Raw genomic sequence first — 16,144 nt, forward strand, 5'->3', positions numbered from 1 at the left:
CAAATATACAAGTTATAGATTAAATATGTAATTTAACCGATAGCCTATTATGATACATTTTTTTGCATACATCAATTGCTTATGATTGTTTTCTTCTTCTTCTCTTTTTTTCTATACTTTTAAGCCTATTTAATTATCCATTTGACAATCACAACAATTATTGGAGCTAGTTTGTCAATAAAGTAAAGGATAATTTTAATGATGGTAGATCTAATTCACCAATCTTAAAGTAGATTGTTCGATTTTTCCCACTTTTTAATGGTTGTTGAATTGAACTAAATATATATATATACATACATAAATTACAGCAAACATCAAAGCCACTAGATTTCATGGTCATGCCATGATATTTATAGGTCCAATTTTTTATAAGTTCAATAATATGAAGATTCAATCCAAACTAAATTTCTTAACAAATTAATTGATGCTCAAATTGATATTATGAATCAACAGAGAATAATTGAGAATTAAGTCTAAACTCATGTCAAGTGGTCCATGTAATTAATAAAAAGCAATATCCCCAAAGTCAAAAATCCAATTCACACTAAACAAGATAAGAAAATTAACTTAAAATCAATTTATTATATCTAATTAAGATGCAAACTAAAAAATCAATTCACACTAAACAATATAAAAAAAAAAAAAGTAACTTAAAATCAATTTATTATATCTAATTAAGATGCAAACTAAAAAATCAATTCACACTAAACAATATAAAAAAAAAAAAAGTAACTTAAAATCAATTTATTATATCTAATTAAGATGCAAACTAAAAAATCAATTCACACTAAACAATATAAAAAAAAAAAAAGTAACTTAAAATCAATTTATTATTTCTAATTAAGATGCTAACTAAAACTAAAAAGTGTCTCTTTCATTTACATCAACCAACAATAAAGTATATAATAAATACAAAAGCATTAAAAAGAAAAAAGAAAATACCTATATTTCCTTCTTTCCTTTTTCTTACTATACCAACCCCAACCTCACCCCAAATGATGTAATAATAATTTACAAAACAATGCAACCAAAAATTGCATCATTTCAAAAAAGAATAACTCCAATCATCAACGGTCAAGATTTCATCTCACCACCCCCCCCCCCCCCCCCCCCCATCTATTCAAATTAATAATTTAAAAATAAATTAAATTAGCCTCATACTCTATTAACTCTTCTATCAAACGAGAAATCATTAGACCCCACATGAATTTCGTGTTGCTCAGAATTAACATTCGTTCGTTGAAGATCTGGATCCGTTGACTGGGTCGTCGTCGGGTCGGGTCGAGGTGAATCGTTGTCGGCATCGACATCGCCGGCCTCCACGTCGCGGTGGTGGTAGGAATTGGAGGCGTCGGCGGGTTGGGGGCGACGGTGGAAATATGTGGGAAGGGGAGGGGGAATCTGGGTCCCAGTGGTCGGTATCGAAATTGGATCTTCTAGGAGAGGTATGGACGCTGTCCAATTCGCTCCGGTAGTGGCGGAGGAGGTGGACCGGCGACAGGTGGTGGGAGGGGGTGGCAGGGCGGCTGGACATCGGCGTTAGGGAGCCCCGATTTTGTTTGATGTGTTTGCGAGCGGTGTGGTGCCAGTTTCTTAACGCCGTCGCTACTCTTTCGTTGAAAATCGTTGGCTTCATCGTCGAACCCATCTTGATAAATAAAATTAATTAAAAGTAAAGTTAATGATTTGAATAAATGTATATCATATGGTTTTAAGATGCAATGAATTTTGAGTGTAGCCCCTACCTGTGTGACTAGGCGTAGAGAGGCAATGTGACGTAACTGCAAAGGATTTGAACCAGGACTCTGTTGCAATAATCCAATAATACAATCACCTTATTGTAATTTACACAAATTAAAGGACGAAAAATTTTATTTTATTTTCCTTTTTAGGAAGAGTTTATTGACTTTGGTTATATACATATATATTATATATATATATATATAAACAAGTAACATTTTTGATGATGCCCATGTATTTTCAAATTAAAAAAATGGATCAATTGTCCAAGTTGCAACCAATGACAAAAGTTTTATTAAAGAAAAAATGTTTTTTTTTTTAAATTTTATTTTTTACTATGTTAAAAAAAGAGTATTGAATTAGATGCACCTTATTATCCATTTCAAATGTCACATTTTTGTTGTATGTAATTTCAAATTATTTAGGACCCATTTGGATTGATTTAAGAAAAAAAGTATTTTTCACAAAATTCATTTTTATTAAATTAATTAAAATACACTTAAAAACTATTTTGAATGATTACCAAATATTCCAATTTCTTATCAAATGACTTATTCCTAATTAAACGGTTGGAAATTTAATCCAAACACACCCTTAAATATAATCCTAGTTTATTATTATTATTATTATTATTATTATTATATATAAATTAATATTAGATAATTTTTTTTTGTAAATAACTAAACTTAATATCTATTAAAAAAAAATACATATACTGAAATTAGACAATTTGAGAATATTGTGATTAAAATGAAATGAACTTTAAAATATGGAGACAAATGAATTTTTAACCCCTCTATCTCTATACAAATAATGCATCGTGTTACAATCCAGGTCTTATCCTCGTGACACGTCGTAAGATGCACTTTTTTATGTACATCACACATATATATATATATTAAAAAAGAAGTAAAAATAAGAATAATTAAACAACATGCTCAGAGATTAATAATGAAATATCGTACGTATAAAATATGTCGTGGAGTTAGTTATAAGTTACCCCATTGTTATTCTGATCACCAAATCTTCCGTGTGCTCATGGAAACAAGACTTCATTCCAAATTCTTTCTGTAAAATTGAAAAAAAAAAATGAAAATGGAAAAATAGGATTAAAAATGGAATATATAGATATAGAAGAATATAAAAAAGAAAAAAAAATACCCAAGTCCAGGCAAAGAAAGCAAGCTGAAAAGCATTCTGAAAGAGCACAAAATTGATAAGGTAAAGAATAAGACGAGGCCTATTGAACCAAAAAAGGTCATCCCCTGGCTCCACCACTGGCACTCCCTTCACGACTTCCCCTCTTTCTTGTATCCTCAGAGCCATTTTCGTAATTATAACTTGCAATTTAGTCCCCACCAACAACACTATCTGCAAATATTTTTAAATTACTTAATTAATTTAACACCCTCCAATATGCTAATAATATCAATTTCGACTCCAAATATTTCACATCTTACAATTAATGGCACAAATGGCAGCCATAGATAAGCCCTCCACCCTGACAAAAGAAAAAAAAAAAACCAAATTACAATTTATTAATCATTAATTAACTAATTATTAATTTTGATTTCACTCACCGTGGGTGTTGAAAAGTAGGAAGAGGACAGCGAAGAACCATATCGGAGGGCTGCGAATGAGAGTTTAATTAATTAATGAATTAAATTAAATTAACTAAGCAGTCAGGGGTAGGGAATGTAAATATGTAAAATGAACAGGGGCTGAATTGGTATATAGTATTCTTTTACCTGATACTGACGACCACCTTGAAATCTTCTTCAAGAGAACGTTTTATATATTTTTGAAAGTCAAATTTCTGATCGCTGTGCGGTGCCAGATGAGCCTATTCAATCATTTTTAATTTTCAAATATCATTTTATTAAATAATAATAATAATAATCATAATAATGTGAGAGAGAAAATGAGACTAACCATGACGAAACCATGTCTCAAGGTCAAGTAATCAACCTTAGGAACCGACCTAACGAATTGTCTGAAGAAACAAACCTATCCAACAAAAAAAAAAAAAAAAACAGTACAATTTCATTAATTAGTCCCCCAACCAACCAAGGAAGAACAAGAAGAGTTTTTATCTAATAAACGTATCAATTTATATAATTATTGTGTGAAACTCATAATTTGTATCATTTAAATTCACAACTTTCCATAACTGAATCACTTTAGACTACTCGTTATGATTACATTTGAAGATTATTCATGCATCAATTCTCACACATGAGTAGAATCCTTCAAATGTCCATTTTACAAAATGAACGAATAAAGTTGATGAATTCATTATTGAAAGTCGAAATTAATTTAGATATGAAAGTTTAAGGATTTAATTGATACAATTATAAGTTTCTTACTATAGTTTTCCATATAGAATATAATTGAATATGTAAATTGATTCGAAGTTTAAATTGATACAATTTTAAAGCGGTATTTTCTTCTAAAATATATTCTCCTAAATTTATTGGAATCTTAGAATGGAAAAATCATGAGACAATAATGATGAGTAGAAGCCATGCATACGCTATCGTTTAAAGAGATTGACCGGCAAGCAAAAAAAATTGGTAAATACCCACTTAAGTCAAATCTCTCAAAATCATCTCTATTTTCACATACATATATATTTTCTTAAACAAATAAAAGCTAAATAGATATAATTCAAAAAGAACATATACTATAGTTGTACTATAAAAAACTCTATCATAATAGGCTCATTTTGATTTCCTATATTTTAAAAATGTTCATTTTTTACTTTTTTTTTTTTGTTTTATTAGATCTTTATACTCTTAAAAAGTAACCATTTTGCCTTTCATTTGCATTTTTAAGATATTAAAATGATTCGCTTTTTGAAAATTTAAAAATTAAAATTAACCTAAGTTAAAAATAAAAAATTAAATGAATTAAAATTGAAAGTATAAAAATTAAAACAAATTAAAAGTAAAACCTTAAATCAACGGTATAAGAAAAAAGTCAAATGAATTAAACGGCCAATCGACATAATAAACACTGCGGACATAGAAATGTGAAAACGTAAAAATCTGTCGTCTAAAAGGCCACAGAGCACATAAAGCTAAAATAAATGATAAATATAATATAAATATCTCAAACACGTTCAACGATGCACGGTTTTCAGTAAAAAAAGAGAGTCAAAAAAAGCCAAATCTGATAAACGTCTTATCACTTAGGCAAAAAAAATTACGAGTACTTAATAATAATTCCCAAAAACTGTGGGTTCTAATTTCCAAAGATATTTCAAAAAAGGAACCACATGCATGTAGCCGCATTTAGTAATTTGGTGGGTGGTGGGCCCCTAATCTAATTTGAGCAAAGTCCAGAAACGTCATAAAGTCTTTCCGGTTAATTAATGCTTCAATTAATTAGTTAATTAATTAACCCCCATATACATAATGTAAATAAAGATGATTTAACTTACAATCCATATGAGAAAAGGGGATTTGGTCCAAAAGCTCAAATGCCTTCTCCCAAATGACGTGTCTCTCGCGAATCGAAATCGTTCTGGATCTGTTGTATTTGAACACAAGAAAAATATTTGATTACATCCTAGATTGTAACTAATTCGAAAATAATAATCATAATATTAAATTTACCATGAGAAAATTGGTACTCTACGGTTCTCGTCTCTTTTTCCCACGACTTCCAACTTCTCATCTATTTTTTCATATAAAAGATGAATTATTTGATGCATATAAAAAATTGATAAAATTATAAAAAAATATTTTCAAGTATAGCAAAATATTACGATATATTTATGATAGATTGTAATAAACATCTATTAGATAATAGATGTTAACTTATTATTGATAGACTGACATTTTGTTATATTTATAAATAAGTTAGTTTATTTTTTTTATTTGAAAACAACCCACAAAAAGGAATAAATTGAAAATTGAAATGAAATTATAAGTACCTTGGCATTGCCCAAAGCTAAAGTTAAGACGCAGTACAAAACATGGAAAACAGCCAACACGAAGATGAATATATGTAGTTGATGAATACCTCCTTCTGATACGAACGGAACTTTACCCTGAATTCACATTTAAATTTACTGTTGTTAAAATTATTCCAAAATTAAAGAAGAGATTAAGGGCTAGAGAAAGATTTTTTTTTTAAAAAAAATTATATTTATTTAAACTCTTTTGCTTAAAAAAAATATTTAAAATGTACTTTCCATGTATAAAAGCTATTTTAAGTACCATAAATAAAATTAATTAAGAAGTTTATCGCTCGTGGATGTAGATAATCTCATTCAATTCAAAATGATTCCGTTTTCATACCGTTTTACAAAGACTCTCCGACGTCGTTTTCATGATCAAATACTTCCCGTAAATCAGCATTAGTTTGAATTAATTATACATACCTTGGCAGCACATTTGTCGGTTCCACCGGCAGCGGCGAGGGAACGGCGGAAAGTGACATTGAGATGCGAGACGGCGAGAAGTTTCCGGCGATTATGGTCGGAATCGACAAGGTCATCTTGTTTTGTTAATTCCTCCTCTCTTTGAGGACTACATGGATGCCACGTGGCAGCGACGTCCGGTGGTATACAAACATTTGTGATTAGGCTTTGTCCCACCGTCAGTAGCAGCGATATGAATCCCAACAGCATCAACTCTGCCATTTCATTACAAAATCTCTATTTTACCCTTTTAAAATTGTTTTAATCTCCTAATAAACTGAAATTTAGAGAATAAATAAATACCTGATTTGATCTTCTCCAGAGCTTCGTAAAGAGCTCGTTTGTGCTTCTTCTTTAGCCACTGAAAATCCCAATAAAATCTAATTTTAAAAGAGTGGAAAAAAACAATAAAAGAAATAATGGGGTTTTTTCGTTTTTTTTTTTTTGTGATGAAACGATGCCGTTTGGGGTTTGGTTACCTTTCCGATGAGATGGAGAATGTGTTCGATGATAATAGAAATCAAAACCAAAACAAAGCACACGGCGGCGACGGCCCAGGTCGGCGTCTCTTCCAAGGACCTTCCGGCGCCACCTCCGGCCATGGGATTTTTTTTTCTCTCGAGAAAGTGAAGGAAAAAAAAAAAAAAAAAAAGGAGATTGTAAATAAATTGTAATAAAATGTTAAAGTTAAGAGAGAGTACGCATTTGAAGGGAAAAAAGGGAGCGGGATATAAAGGAAAAAATAAAATTGGGGGAGGTTGCAAGGGGAAGGCGATGACTTTGACTTTAGAACGCGTGAGAAACAATCAGAGAGAATGAACTATGAACTACGAAGATTCCTCCTTCATACCACACTTCTCATGATATGATTTGTTATTATTCGGAAAAATTAAAATTTTCGTCTTTATTTTCGTTTCATTTTTAGGTTTCAAAATATTGTATTTATATTTCAATTTTGACTTTCGTTTCAATTTAGATTAAGTTTCAAAATGTTACAATTTTTTTTTTATGTCTTAATTCGATTTTAATTTAAGTTTTGTTAAGATTTGATCTTTACATTTCAAGATTTCCACTTTTAACTTCATTTTTTTTAGTAATTTTAATAGTGATAAAAAAAAATAGTGAAACTTAATTCTTATAAATTAATTAATAGACATTAATACTAAAGACTAAAGAGAGAGTGTAGTGAAAAATCGAGATTAAAAATATAATTCTTAAAACATATGAACTAAATAAAACAAAACTCAAATTTGAAGGGTCAGATTGTCAAAATTTGAAATTTGTCCCAAAACGTAATCCATCAATAGTAAAGTAAAAAGTAGGCCACGGTATGTTTGTTATTGTTTACTTATATTTCGTTATTGCAATAAATTGTGGGGCCCACCTTCAAATATGTAATCAAACATGCAATCTAATTGAGGAATAGATGGTGCTCAATTTGATAGTGCTTAAAAATTACGTATGACCACTACCTTTACCGTTATCATTACAAATATTGTTATGATAACAATATGAGAATTATGAATCTGCCACATTTATTGTTATTTTTACCTTTATCGTTATCGTTAAAATCAAGCAATAATGGTAACGATAACAATAACAATACAATGTAATAAATTCATAATTCTAAGTAAGCGTAACCAACAGCAATTCAATTATACTTGACCTATTGCGATCCATCAATGATATCTTATTTTGATTATATCAATTTTTATTAAAGATTGGTAAACGTGGTTTAAATAAAAACCAAATTCAAAATTTAAGGAACTAAAATTATAAAATTTTAATTGAGAAACTATATCCAACAATTATAAGGAACAAAAATGTATGTTGCTCTGTTATTGTTATTATTATTATTGGATTTTTTTTTTCTTCTAATTATTTGTTTTTTGTTTGGTGGTCAGTTTTCAAATTTTGGAACCTTAATTAATCCTAGTCCGAGGTCGAACCAATCCTGTTACTCCATATCTGTACACATCAATTTCTTTTCCAAAATGACGTCTTACGGTTAATTTAATTCCATATTTAAAACCTCGCTCCCATTTTTCAATTAGTAGCTTTGGCCTCTATTTTCTTTGGCCTGCCAAATCGACCCTCTAATCCCAACTTGACAATTATTGAAATATAAATATCGGTACATCTTAACCTATACTCATTTCTATTCTATCTCATTTCATTATCTAACTACAATGAGATAATTAAATATATTTCAGGTAATATATTTATATAGATATTTTTAATTAATATTTTATAATTATTTTATTTTATTGTAAAACTATCAATATTCACTTTAGAGTTGTAATAGAAAACTTTTTATTCATCGTTTGAATAAATAACTTTTGTCCATTGTAGAGTTTCTCCCAATATGCCAAGCTGACCATTGTTCAATTGGCATACGAGCGTACTAAAAATCACGAGATTTGTGATTTGAATTCTTCTATCTCCAATTGTCAACATTTAGAAATGAACTTCTCTTGTTTGACCAAGAATTTGGTTTAATACCTTAACTCGTAACCTCTCACATAACAAATTATTTTATTTTTTTTATTTTACGTGTGTGATTAGAGTGAGATGTAGTGGATCTTCCAATGCACTTAAGTATTGCTCATAATTGAAGAAAAATACTTAAATATATATCGACAATCGAGAGCTATGTTATTAATTTGTATGTTTTTGTTGGATGAATACGTATCTTTCAACTTGCCACCATGTTATATTTTTGATGTATTGAGAGGTGGATGGATGAAAAAGAAAGAGGAAAAAGAAAGATATGTTTTGTTCTTATATGTATTTGAAGAAAAAAGAAATGATCATTCAAGTGTTTTTCTTTTTATTGGTCTAATTTTATTTTGAAAAAAAAAATGTATTTATCAATTTAATGAGTCTTTATTGTCTTTTATTGTTATTATTATTATAATTATAAGAAGAAGCAAATATAATACATCGTTCTAAGAAGAAAAAAAAAAGCTGCCATAAATCCTCTTCCAAGTTGTCTTTAATTAATTATAATCAAATTAGTCAAACATCTTCTACGATAGACATTTCTCTTACTTTCTCTAATATTTATTATCAAGATATTAGTTAACGATTTTCTTTATATATAAAAGATTCGAATCCCCACCATTTGTTTGAATTCTAATATTTCTTTTTGGCAATAAATATATAAGTTTTTATTAATATTTGTGTGTATTTGATCCACGAGATCTATATATGTACGCACACATACAGGCACACGTATACATATACACATGGGTTTAAAGAACCCATTAGCATGTTAAATCACCAATGGACCTAAAAGACCTCTTATGGACCACTTATTTTTATATCATGCTTAATCTCGAGTAAAAATAAATTTAATATCATATCATCTAACATTTTATCAATTTTTAATTTTTTTTTTTTAGTTTTGGAATTTGGCCCAGAATTCAATTATTTTACTTAGTAAAGATGTAAAAGAATCCTAAGAAACTTAGGAAAAATAGGCTTAATTTTCAAAAGCCAAAAACCAAAAAAACAATAGGACTAAACTTTTAAAAGTGTCTAATACATTTTGGAACTTTCAATCTCATGTTTAATAGGATCTTCAAAATTCAAAGTTTTTTAAAAAAATTAATTGATCTATTATTTTTTTTAGTACAATAAGAAGATTTAAACTACAAACCTTTTGATCGCTAACATATCCATATGTCAGCTGAACTATACTCACTTTAACTCTTTTAATTTTATGTCTGATAGAACTTTAAACTTTTAATTTTATGTCTGATAGGCTTATGAATTTTAAAAAATTAAAAATACTAAAAACATCAAAATTTGTAATTTTAAAACTTCATATATCAAATAAATACAACTTGGATGTTGAAATACTTAAAGTGTAATTTTAAGGGGGATTTTCAAAAATAAAAAAATAAGGAAAATTATTTACACAAAATAGTAATATTTTAATCTTCTATAATATAGGCTGATAGAAGTCTACGACTTTTCTCGTTGAAGAAGTATATATTGTACGTTCAGGTGAAAAATGTGATTTTGTAGTTTGAAAAAATGAAGCTTAAGAAAACCTAAGTATACGTAATTTAGAAGACTATATAAATTGACATCGTGTTTGTTATACCTTAAATTGAAGATAAAATTTACCTTGTCTGTTTTAGCTCCCAGCTCAGCTACTTTAACAGAATCTGTGAAGAAACAAAAAAACCATGAGTACTATATTTTCAACAAATCTTCAGTTACTTCAACCAACAAACTACTCATCGTTCTTGCAAAATCTTTCCACGTATTAAAAAAAAATTACTAAACACATATATATACTTCTTCTGTAAGAATGAGACTAAGATAGAACTCATCTGTGTATGTGTAATATTGTGTATTTTCCTCTTGAGATAACTTGATAATGTAAATCTTGGAAACTTGAACAATGGATGTAGGTTGATAAACCAAACCACTATAATTCTGTTTGTCTTCTCCTTTTTTTTTTTTTTTATCTCCTTAGCTGCTTTAAGATTCTTCAATATGCTCGCCTTCATCCACGAAGAACAAAACCCTAAGAACTGATTTCTCTCCTCTCGGTCGCATGCAAGAAACAAGAAGGAAATGAGTTCAGAGCTCTGTGAATGAAAATGTTTTGTTAAAAGTGACTTAATCGTGTGAAACTCTGCCTCTTACACATGGAGATAAAATCAACAGAAAATTAAAGGAATTTTTGTATTCTAAGATCTGGTATCAGAGCATGAGAAACAAGGAGGAAGATGACTACAACAAAGTTTGAAATAGAAAAGCATGGGGACTTTACTTTTTGGGCAAAAAGAATCACTTCCATTCTTGGATCACAAAAGGCCTTAAAGACTTTGGAAGATCCCAAGACACTCCTTGCAACTCTAAGTACAAAAGAAAAAGAGAATATGGAAGAGATTGCTTACGATACACTCATTCTTAATATTACTGACACTGTTCTAAGAAAGGTGATTGATGAAACCACTGCTTTTGACATTTGGAAGAAGCTCAAGGTGCTCTATGATAAAAAGGACATGCCAAATAAGATTTACGTAAGGGAAAAACTTTTCTCATTCAAAATGAATAAAAAAACTCTCAATGAACTAGGATGAGTTCAAGAAGCTTACCGATGCTCTCAACCAATCTAGAGAAAAGCTAGGAACAGAGAATGCGGCTGCCATTCTTATTAGTTCAATCCATGATGCCTACAAGAAGGTGAAGTCATCATTAAAGTATTGTAGAGAAAGCATCACTGTGAATTCGGTCATAACAGCCTTGAAAAGCAAAGAATTAGAATTGAAAGAAGAAAAAAAAGCTACAAATGGGGAAAAATCTCTTTTTCTAAAGGTAAGAATCACTTTAAAAGGAATCATAACAACAAAGGCCAAAAAATGAGTAGAGACAAACCAGTGCTAAAATGGTTTATATGCCACAAGGAAGGGCATTTTAAAAGAAATTATCCCGAGAGGGGTAAATCTTCGAGAAGAGATGAGAATAGAAGATATAGGCTATATGGTAAAGAAGACACCAAACGAAACATAGATTTCAGAATAGATGATTTTAGAAGAGGAAAGGGACATGGAAAAAGCAATGGACATGTTGGTGATGAAACTTTTGAATACACTGAGGTTTTAGCAGTAACCAACCAAAATGCCATGGAAAATGAATATGGGCGGAAGAATGGGTCCTAGACTCAGGGTGTACCTATCACATGACCTTTAAGAAAGATTGGTTTGTTGGAAAAAAAAAATCAGAAGAAGGAGACTCAGTTGGGTAATAATCAAGAATGTGAGATTGTTTGTGTAGGCTCAGTATTGTTGAAACTCCCAAACAACAGGGAGGTACTCCTTAAAGGAGTCAGACATGTCCCTAAACTAAAGAGAAATCTTATCTCTTTAGATATGTTTGATGACATAAGCTGTTCCATTCATGCTGAAAAGGGATGTTTGGAGATAATGAAACAAAACAGAGTTATTCTCACAGGGAAGAAGAAAGAAGGCTTGTATATTATCATAAAAGTGAATAAACCAAAGTATGCCTTGATCTCTGAGTTTGATAAAGAAAATGAGTAAGAATTATGGTATCGAAAACTCTCACATATCAGTGAGATAGGTCCCAATGAGCTGCAAAACCAAGGGTTGATTCAAGCCAGAGGAGTTAAAAGGCTTGGCTTCTATGAACATTGTGCTTATGGAAAGTCAGAACGACTAAAGTTCTCTAGAGGAGAACACTCATCATGAGCTATTCTTGACTATATACATGGAGATCTTTGGGGACCAGCAAGGATCCCATCTTGGGGAGGTTCTAGGTACTTCCTATCTTTGATAGATGACTTCTAAAAAGGTATGGACTTATCCTCTAAAATCTAAAGATCAAACATTTGAATACTTTAAAATTTGGAAAGTTAAAGTAGAGACTCAAATTGAGAAAATGATAAAATACTTTAGAACTGATAGTGGTCTAGAGTTTCTTAGTAATGAATTTAACTCCCTATATAATGAGTTTGGCATATCTAGACACAGAAAAGTGGCCTATACTCCCCCAACAAAATGGGATTGCAGAGAGAATGAATAGAACTTTGATGGAATGGGTGAGATGTATGATCCCAGAGGCAAAAATTTCAGAATTTTTTGGGCCGAAGCTCTAGCTATTGCCACCTACAAAGTGAATAGAAGTCCTTGTGTTTCCATTGACATGAAGACCCTGAAGAAAGGTGGGCTAGTGTATCTTTTCACCTCTCTTATCTAAAACATTTTGGGTGCACAACCTTTGTTCACACTAAAGAAAGCAAGACTAGGCCAAAGGCTCTCAAATGTATGTTCATTGGCTATCCTGATGGAGTGAAAGAGTACAAGCTATGAGACTTTAGGAATGACAGAAGTATGATCAGTGGAGATGTAATCTTCAAAGAAAATGAGCTCTACATGGATTCGGAAGGTTTGAAACATACCACTGATCGGAGATTGAATGAATCTTGTACAAGTCATCAAGTAGAAATTCTTTCAAGGTATAGTAACTCAGTTCCTAGTAACAGAAATCACTCACCAACTAGAAATATTCCTAGCTCTCACTATCAAGAAGAAGTTGAAGAATAGCCTGAGAATTTGACTGACTACAACCAAAATAAAGATAGAGAAAGAAGAATCATCAGACCTCCTACTAGATTTGCAAGTGCTAACTGTAACTAGCTCCTCTATAGACACTGATGAAGACCCAAACACTTATGAAGAAGCCTTAAACAGTAAAGATGGTAAATGATTGGTGGAAATCATGAATCATGAACTCAACTCACTTTACAAGAATAATACTTGGAAACTAGTTGAGAAACCTTCAGACAAAAGTATTATTCCATGTAAATGGGTTTTCAAGAGAAGGATCATAGGAGGTTTGCTTGATGAAATAAAGTTTAAGGCAAGATTAGTGGTTAAGGGATTCAAATAGAAGGAGTGAGTGGATTTCAATGAGATATTTGTTGGGAATGTCCTAGAACTCGCAGTTCATGTTAAACATTTTATTTATCAATAATAATAAGCTGTTGATTTTGCATTTTATTATTGAAAATCCAATAAACATATCCATGGCTATAGTTTGAATACTTCAACTTTATGTGGTGACATAAACAGGATCAATTTAACAGTATATATACTAAATGGTCTAATAAGTATATGGATGAAATTGGGTATCTCATCCTGGTAACACTATTGGATGCGGCCCACTTTGTAGTTATTACAAAGAGTTGTAGAGTGCTACAAATGATGTGATCCACAGATCATTCATGTTGAGACATGTGAGTGGGGCCATCCTATGTAATGAGTTTGCATATAGACTGGACCACGTAAATAGTCATTTTTCTTTATAACGACAACTGACTATTTCATTTATCAAATAACCTAGGTTAATTCGATCTTAATCCTGAGCTAGCTATGAGCTCTTATTTGTTCGGGATTATCCTTTGATCTGCATGGGTGAGAGTAGTCCAATAACACTGCTCAATAAGCCTCCCATTTTGGGGATAAGACCGGATGAATAGTTGGGAACATAGTCCTGCAAGATGAAACTCACTCCTATCCGATTTAGGGTTAGCAGATAGGTTGTTCTCTTAAGTACTGATTTCAGGTCTTGAACAATCGGGGCCCTACCTTCTCATGATAGAAAAAGGACTTGATTCATAGGTATTATGAATCAAAATTGTTCATTAGAGGGTCAGTAGGAACTTAAGGAACAAGATGTATTCACAGAGGTAAAAGGGTGATCTTGACCAGCTGTAATTATAAACAACCTATGAAGGATCGACTTACTGATTATGGTTATATCAATTGGACATAATATATCTATAGTGAGGGGAGTTCAACTATGGGCTATAGTGGAGTGATTCATTAGTTAACGAATGAGATTTAATTTGATATAATGAGTTTAGCCAATTAATCTCGGATTGTTGGAGCCCATGATTTGTAGGTCCGCGAAGTCCCCCTACTAGCTCGTAAATGGATAAGCTTTAGAGTAGCATGATAACTTAATTTGAAATGTTCAAATTAGAATGAAATGAAATAGGAGAATTTATATTTAAATATGATTTAAATATATGAAGGTGGATTGTGTAAAAATGAATTTAATATTTGATATTAAATTAATTAGAATTATTTAAATGATTATTTAATAATTTTATTAGAAAATTAATTTGTGAAATTAATTTTATAAAATTAATAATATTTTCAATTTTAAAATCAAATTGATTTATTGAAATCATTTGGGTTTTTGGAAAAATTAGAAAATTACAAGAATATGTACAAAATGAGAAAATGGTTTTTTCCATTACCATCTTCAACTAGCTCACTAAAAAACCATTCATTTCCTCATCAATTACTCCAAGCATGAGCTGCATCTCATGCAACCATCTTCTGTGCATGTTCACCTGTAATAAATAAAGAAGATTGGAGTGGAATTGAGGCATGCATTCAAAGAGATTTTAGAGAAAATTTTGTGTTGAAGAAAGAGTTCTTCAAACAAACTGGTACAGTAAGCTTCTCCCTTGTTTTTCATTGGTTCAAGTTGTTCTTGAGTTCCACAACTCATTCTAAAGCTCCTAGAGGATATTGGGGAAGATCTTGAAGTGGTTCACGGTGAGTTTTGGAGAAGATAACTGCTGAAACTCAAGATCTTGAAGAGTTCTACAAAGGTATGACTTCAAACCCTCTTATATTAGATGAGCATGCTTTAGTTTCTGCCAAAACTAATGAATTAGAATGCTTATTGATTCTTGTTATTTCTGCTGCATGTTAATATACTCTTATAATCTTCTCACTTGTAGTAAAATATACCTTCACAAGAATCCTATTAGCCATAGTGGCATGTGAAAACCTTGAGCTTGAACAACTGGATGTGACCACTATCTTCTTTCATGAAAGTTTAAAAGAAGAAATCTATATGGAGCAACCTAAAGGTTTTGAAGTAAAAAGGAAAAAGTAGCTAGTTTATAAACTAAATAGGTCCCTCTATGGCCTAAAACAATCATCAAGGTGCTGGTACAGGCGTTTTGATGACTTCATCAACAAAATAAGCTTCACTAGAAGTCTATATGACCCATGTATCTACTATAAAAGAAACTCTAAAGGTGATTATATCTGTCTACTTCTTTATATTGATGATATGCTTCTAATAGGGAAGGACATAACCAAGTTAAGGGAGATCAAAGCTCAACTAAGTATTCAATTCAATATGAAAGATCTAAGGGCAGCAAATAGGATTCTAGGGATTGAAATCCTTACAAACAGAGAAGGAAAAGAACTTTTCTTGACATAGAGGTCCTATACTAATAAGATACTACATAAGTTCAACATGGCCACTTCCAAAGCAGTCTCTACACCCTTAGCACAACATATTAAAATCTCAACAAAAGATTCACCTAGAGAACTCTCTAACAAACAAGCTATAAGCATTGTCCTCTACTCTAATACTACAGGAAGTTTAAAGTACTTAATGGTCTGCAAC

The 16,144-nt window shown here is 30.9% G+C and overlaps 1 protein-coding gene across 2 annotated transcripts; it reads right to left on the bottom strand.

Moving 5' to 3' along the window:
* Positions 1-1,241: 1,241 nt before the first annotated feature.
* LOC120089507 (MLO-like protein 6) lies at positions 1,242-7,045 on the bottom strand. 2 transcript variants are annotated; one of them, XM_039047002.1, is made up of 14 exons: positions 6,646-7,042; positions 6,470-6,527; positions 6,128-6,381; positions 5,678-5,794; positions 5,358-5,418; positions 5,183-5,271; positions 3,673-3,747; positions 3,489-3,583; positions 3,321-3,370; positions 3,201-3,241; positions 2,902-3,111; positions 2,741-2,808; positions 1,746-1,805; positions 1,242-1,648 (listed from the first exon to the last, which is right to left on the bottom strand). In XM_039047002.1, the coding sequence occupies exons 1-13, from the start codon at positions 6,766-6,768 to the stop codon at positions 1,754-1,756; spliced, it is 1,293 nt and encodes a 430-aa protein (XP_038902930.1). In that variant the 5' UTR covers positions 6,769-7,042; the 3' UTR covers positions 1,242-1,648; positions 1,746-1,753. The 2 variants fall into 2 exon arrangements, 1 of the variants encoding a protein (XP_038902930.1); XR_005485196.1 differs by having other exon boundaries at positions 1,571-1,648; positions 2,706-2,808; positions 6,646-7,045.
* Positions 7,046-16,144: the final 9,099 nt, after the last annotated feature.

The sequence above is a fragment of the Benincasa hispida genome, chromosome 10 (assembly GCF_009727055.1).
Source record: "Benincasa hispida cultivar B227 chromosome 10, ASM972705v1, whole genome shotgun sequence".
NCBI classification, from domain to species: domain Eukaryota; kingdom Viridiplantae; phylum Streptophyta; class Magnoliopsida; order Cucurbitales; family Cucurbitaceae; genus Benincasa; species Benincasa hispida.

Bases quoted from the DNA above. Each gene is read 5' to 3' on its own strand.
- LOC120089507 (XM_039047002.1), bottom strand. From the start codon at position 6,768: ATGGCCGGAGGTGGCGCCGGAAGGTCCTTGGAAGAGACGCCGACCTGG. The intron at 5,419-5,677 runs GTACTTATAATT...ATGAAAAAATAG, and splicing joins TAGCTTTGGGCAATGCCAAG to ATGAGAAGTTGGAAGTCGTG. The intron at 3,371-3,488 runs GTAAAAGAATAC...TCTCATTCGCAG, and splicing joins AAGGTGGTCGTCAGTATCAG to CCCTCCGATATGGTTCTTCG.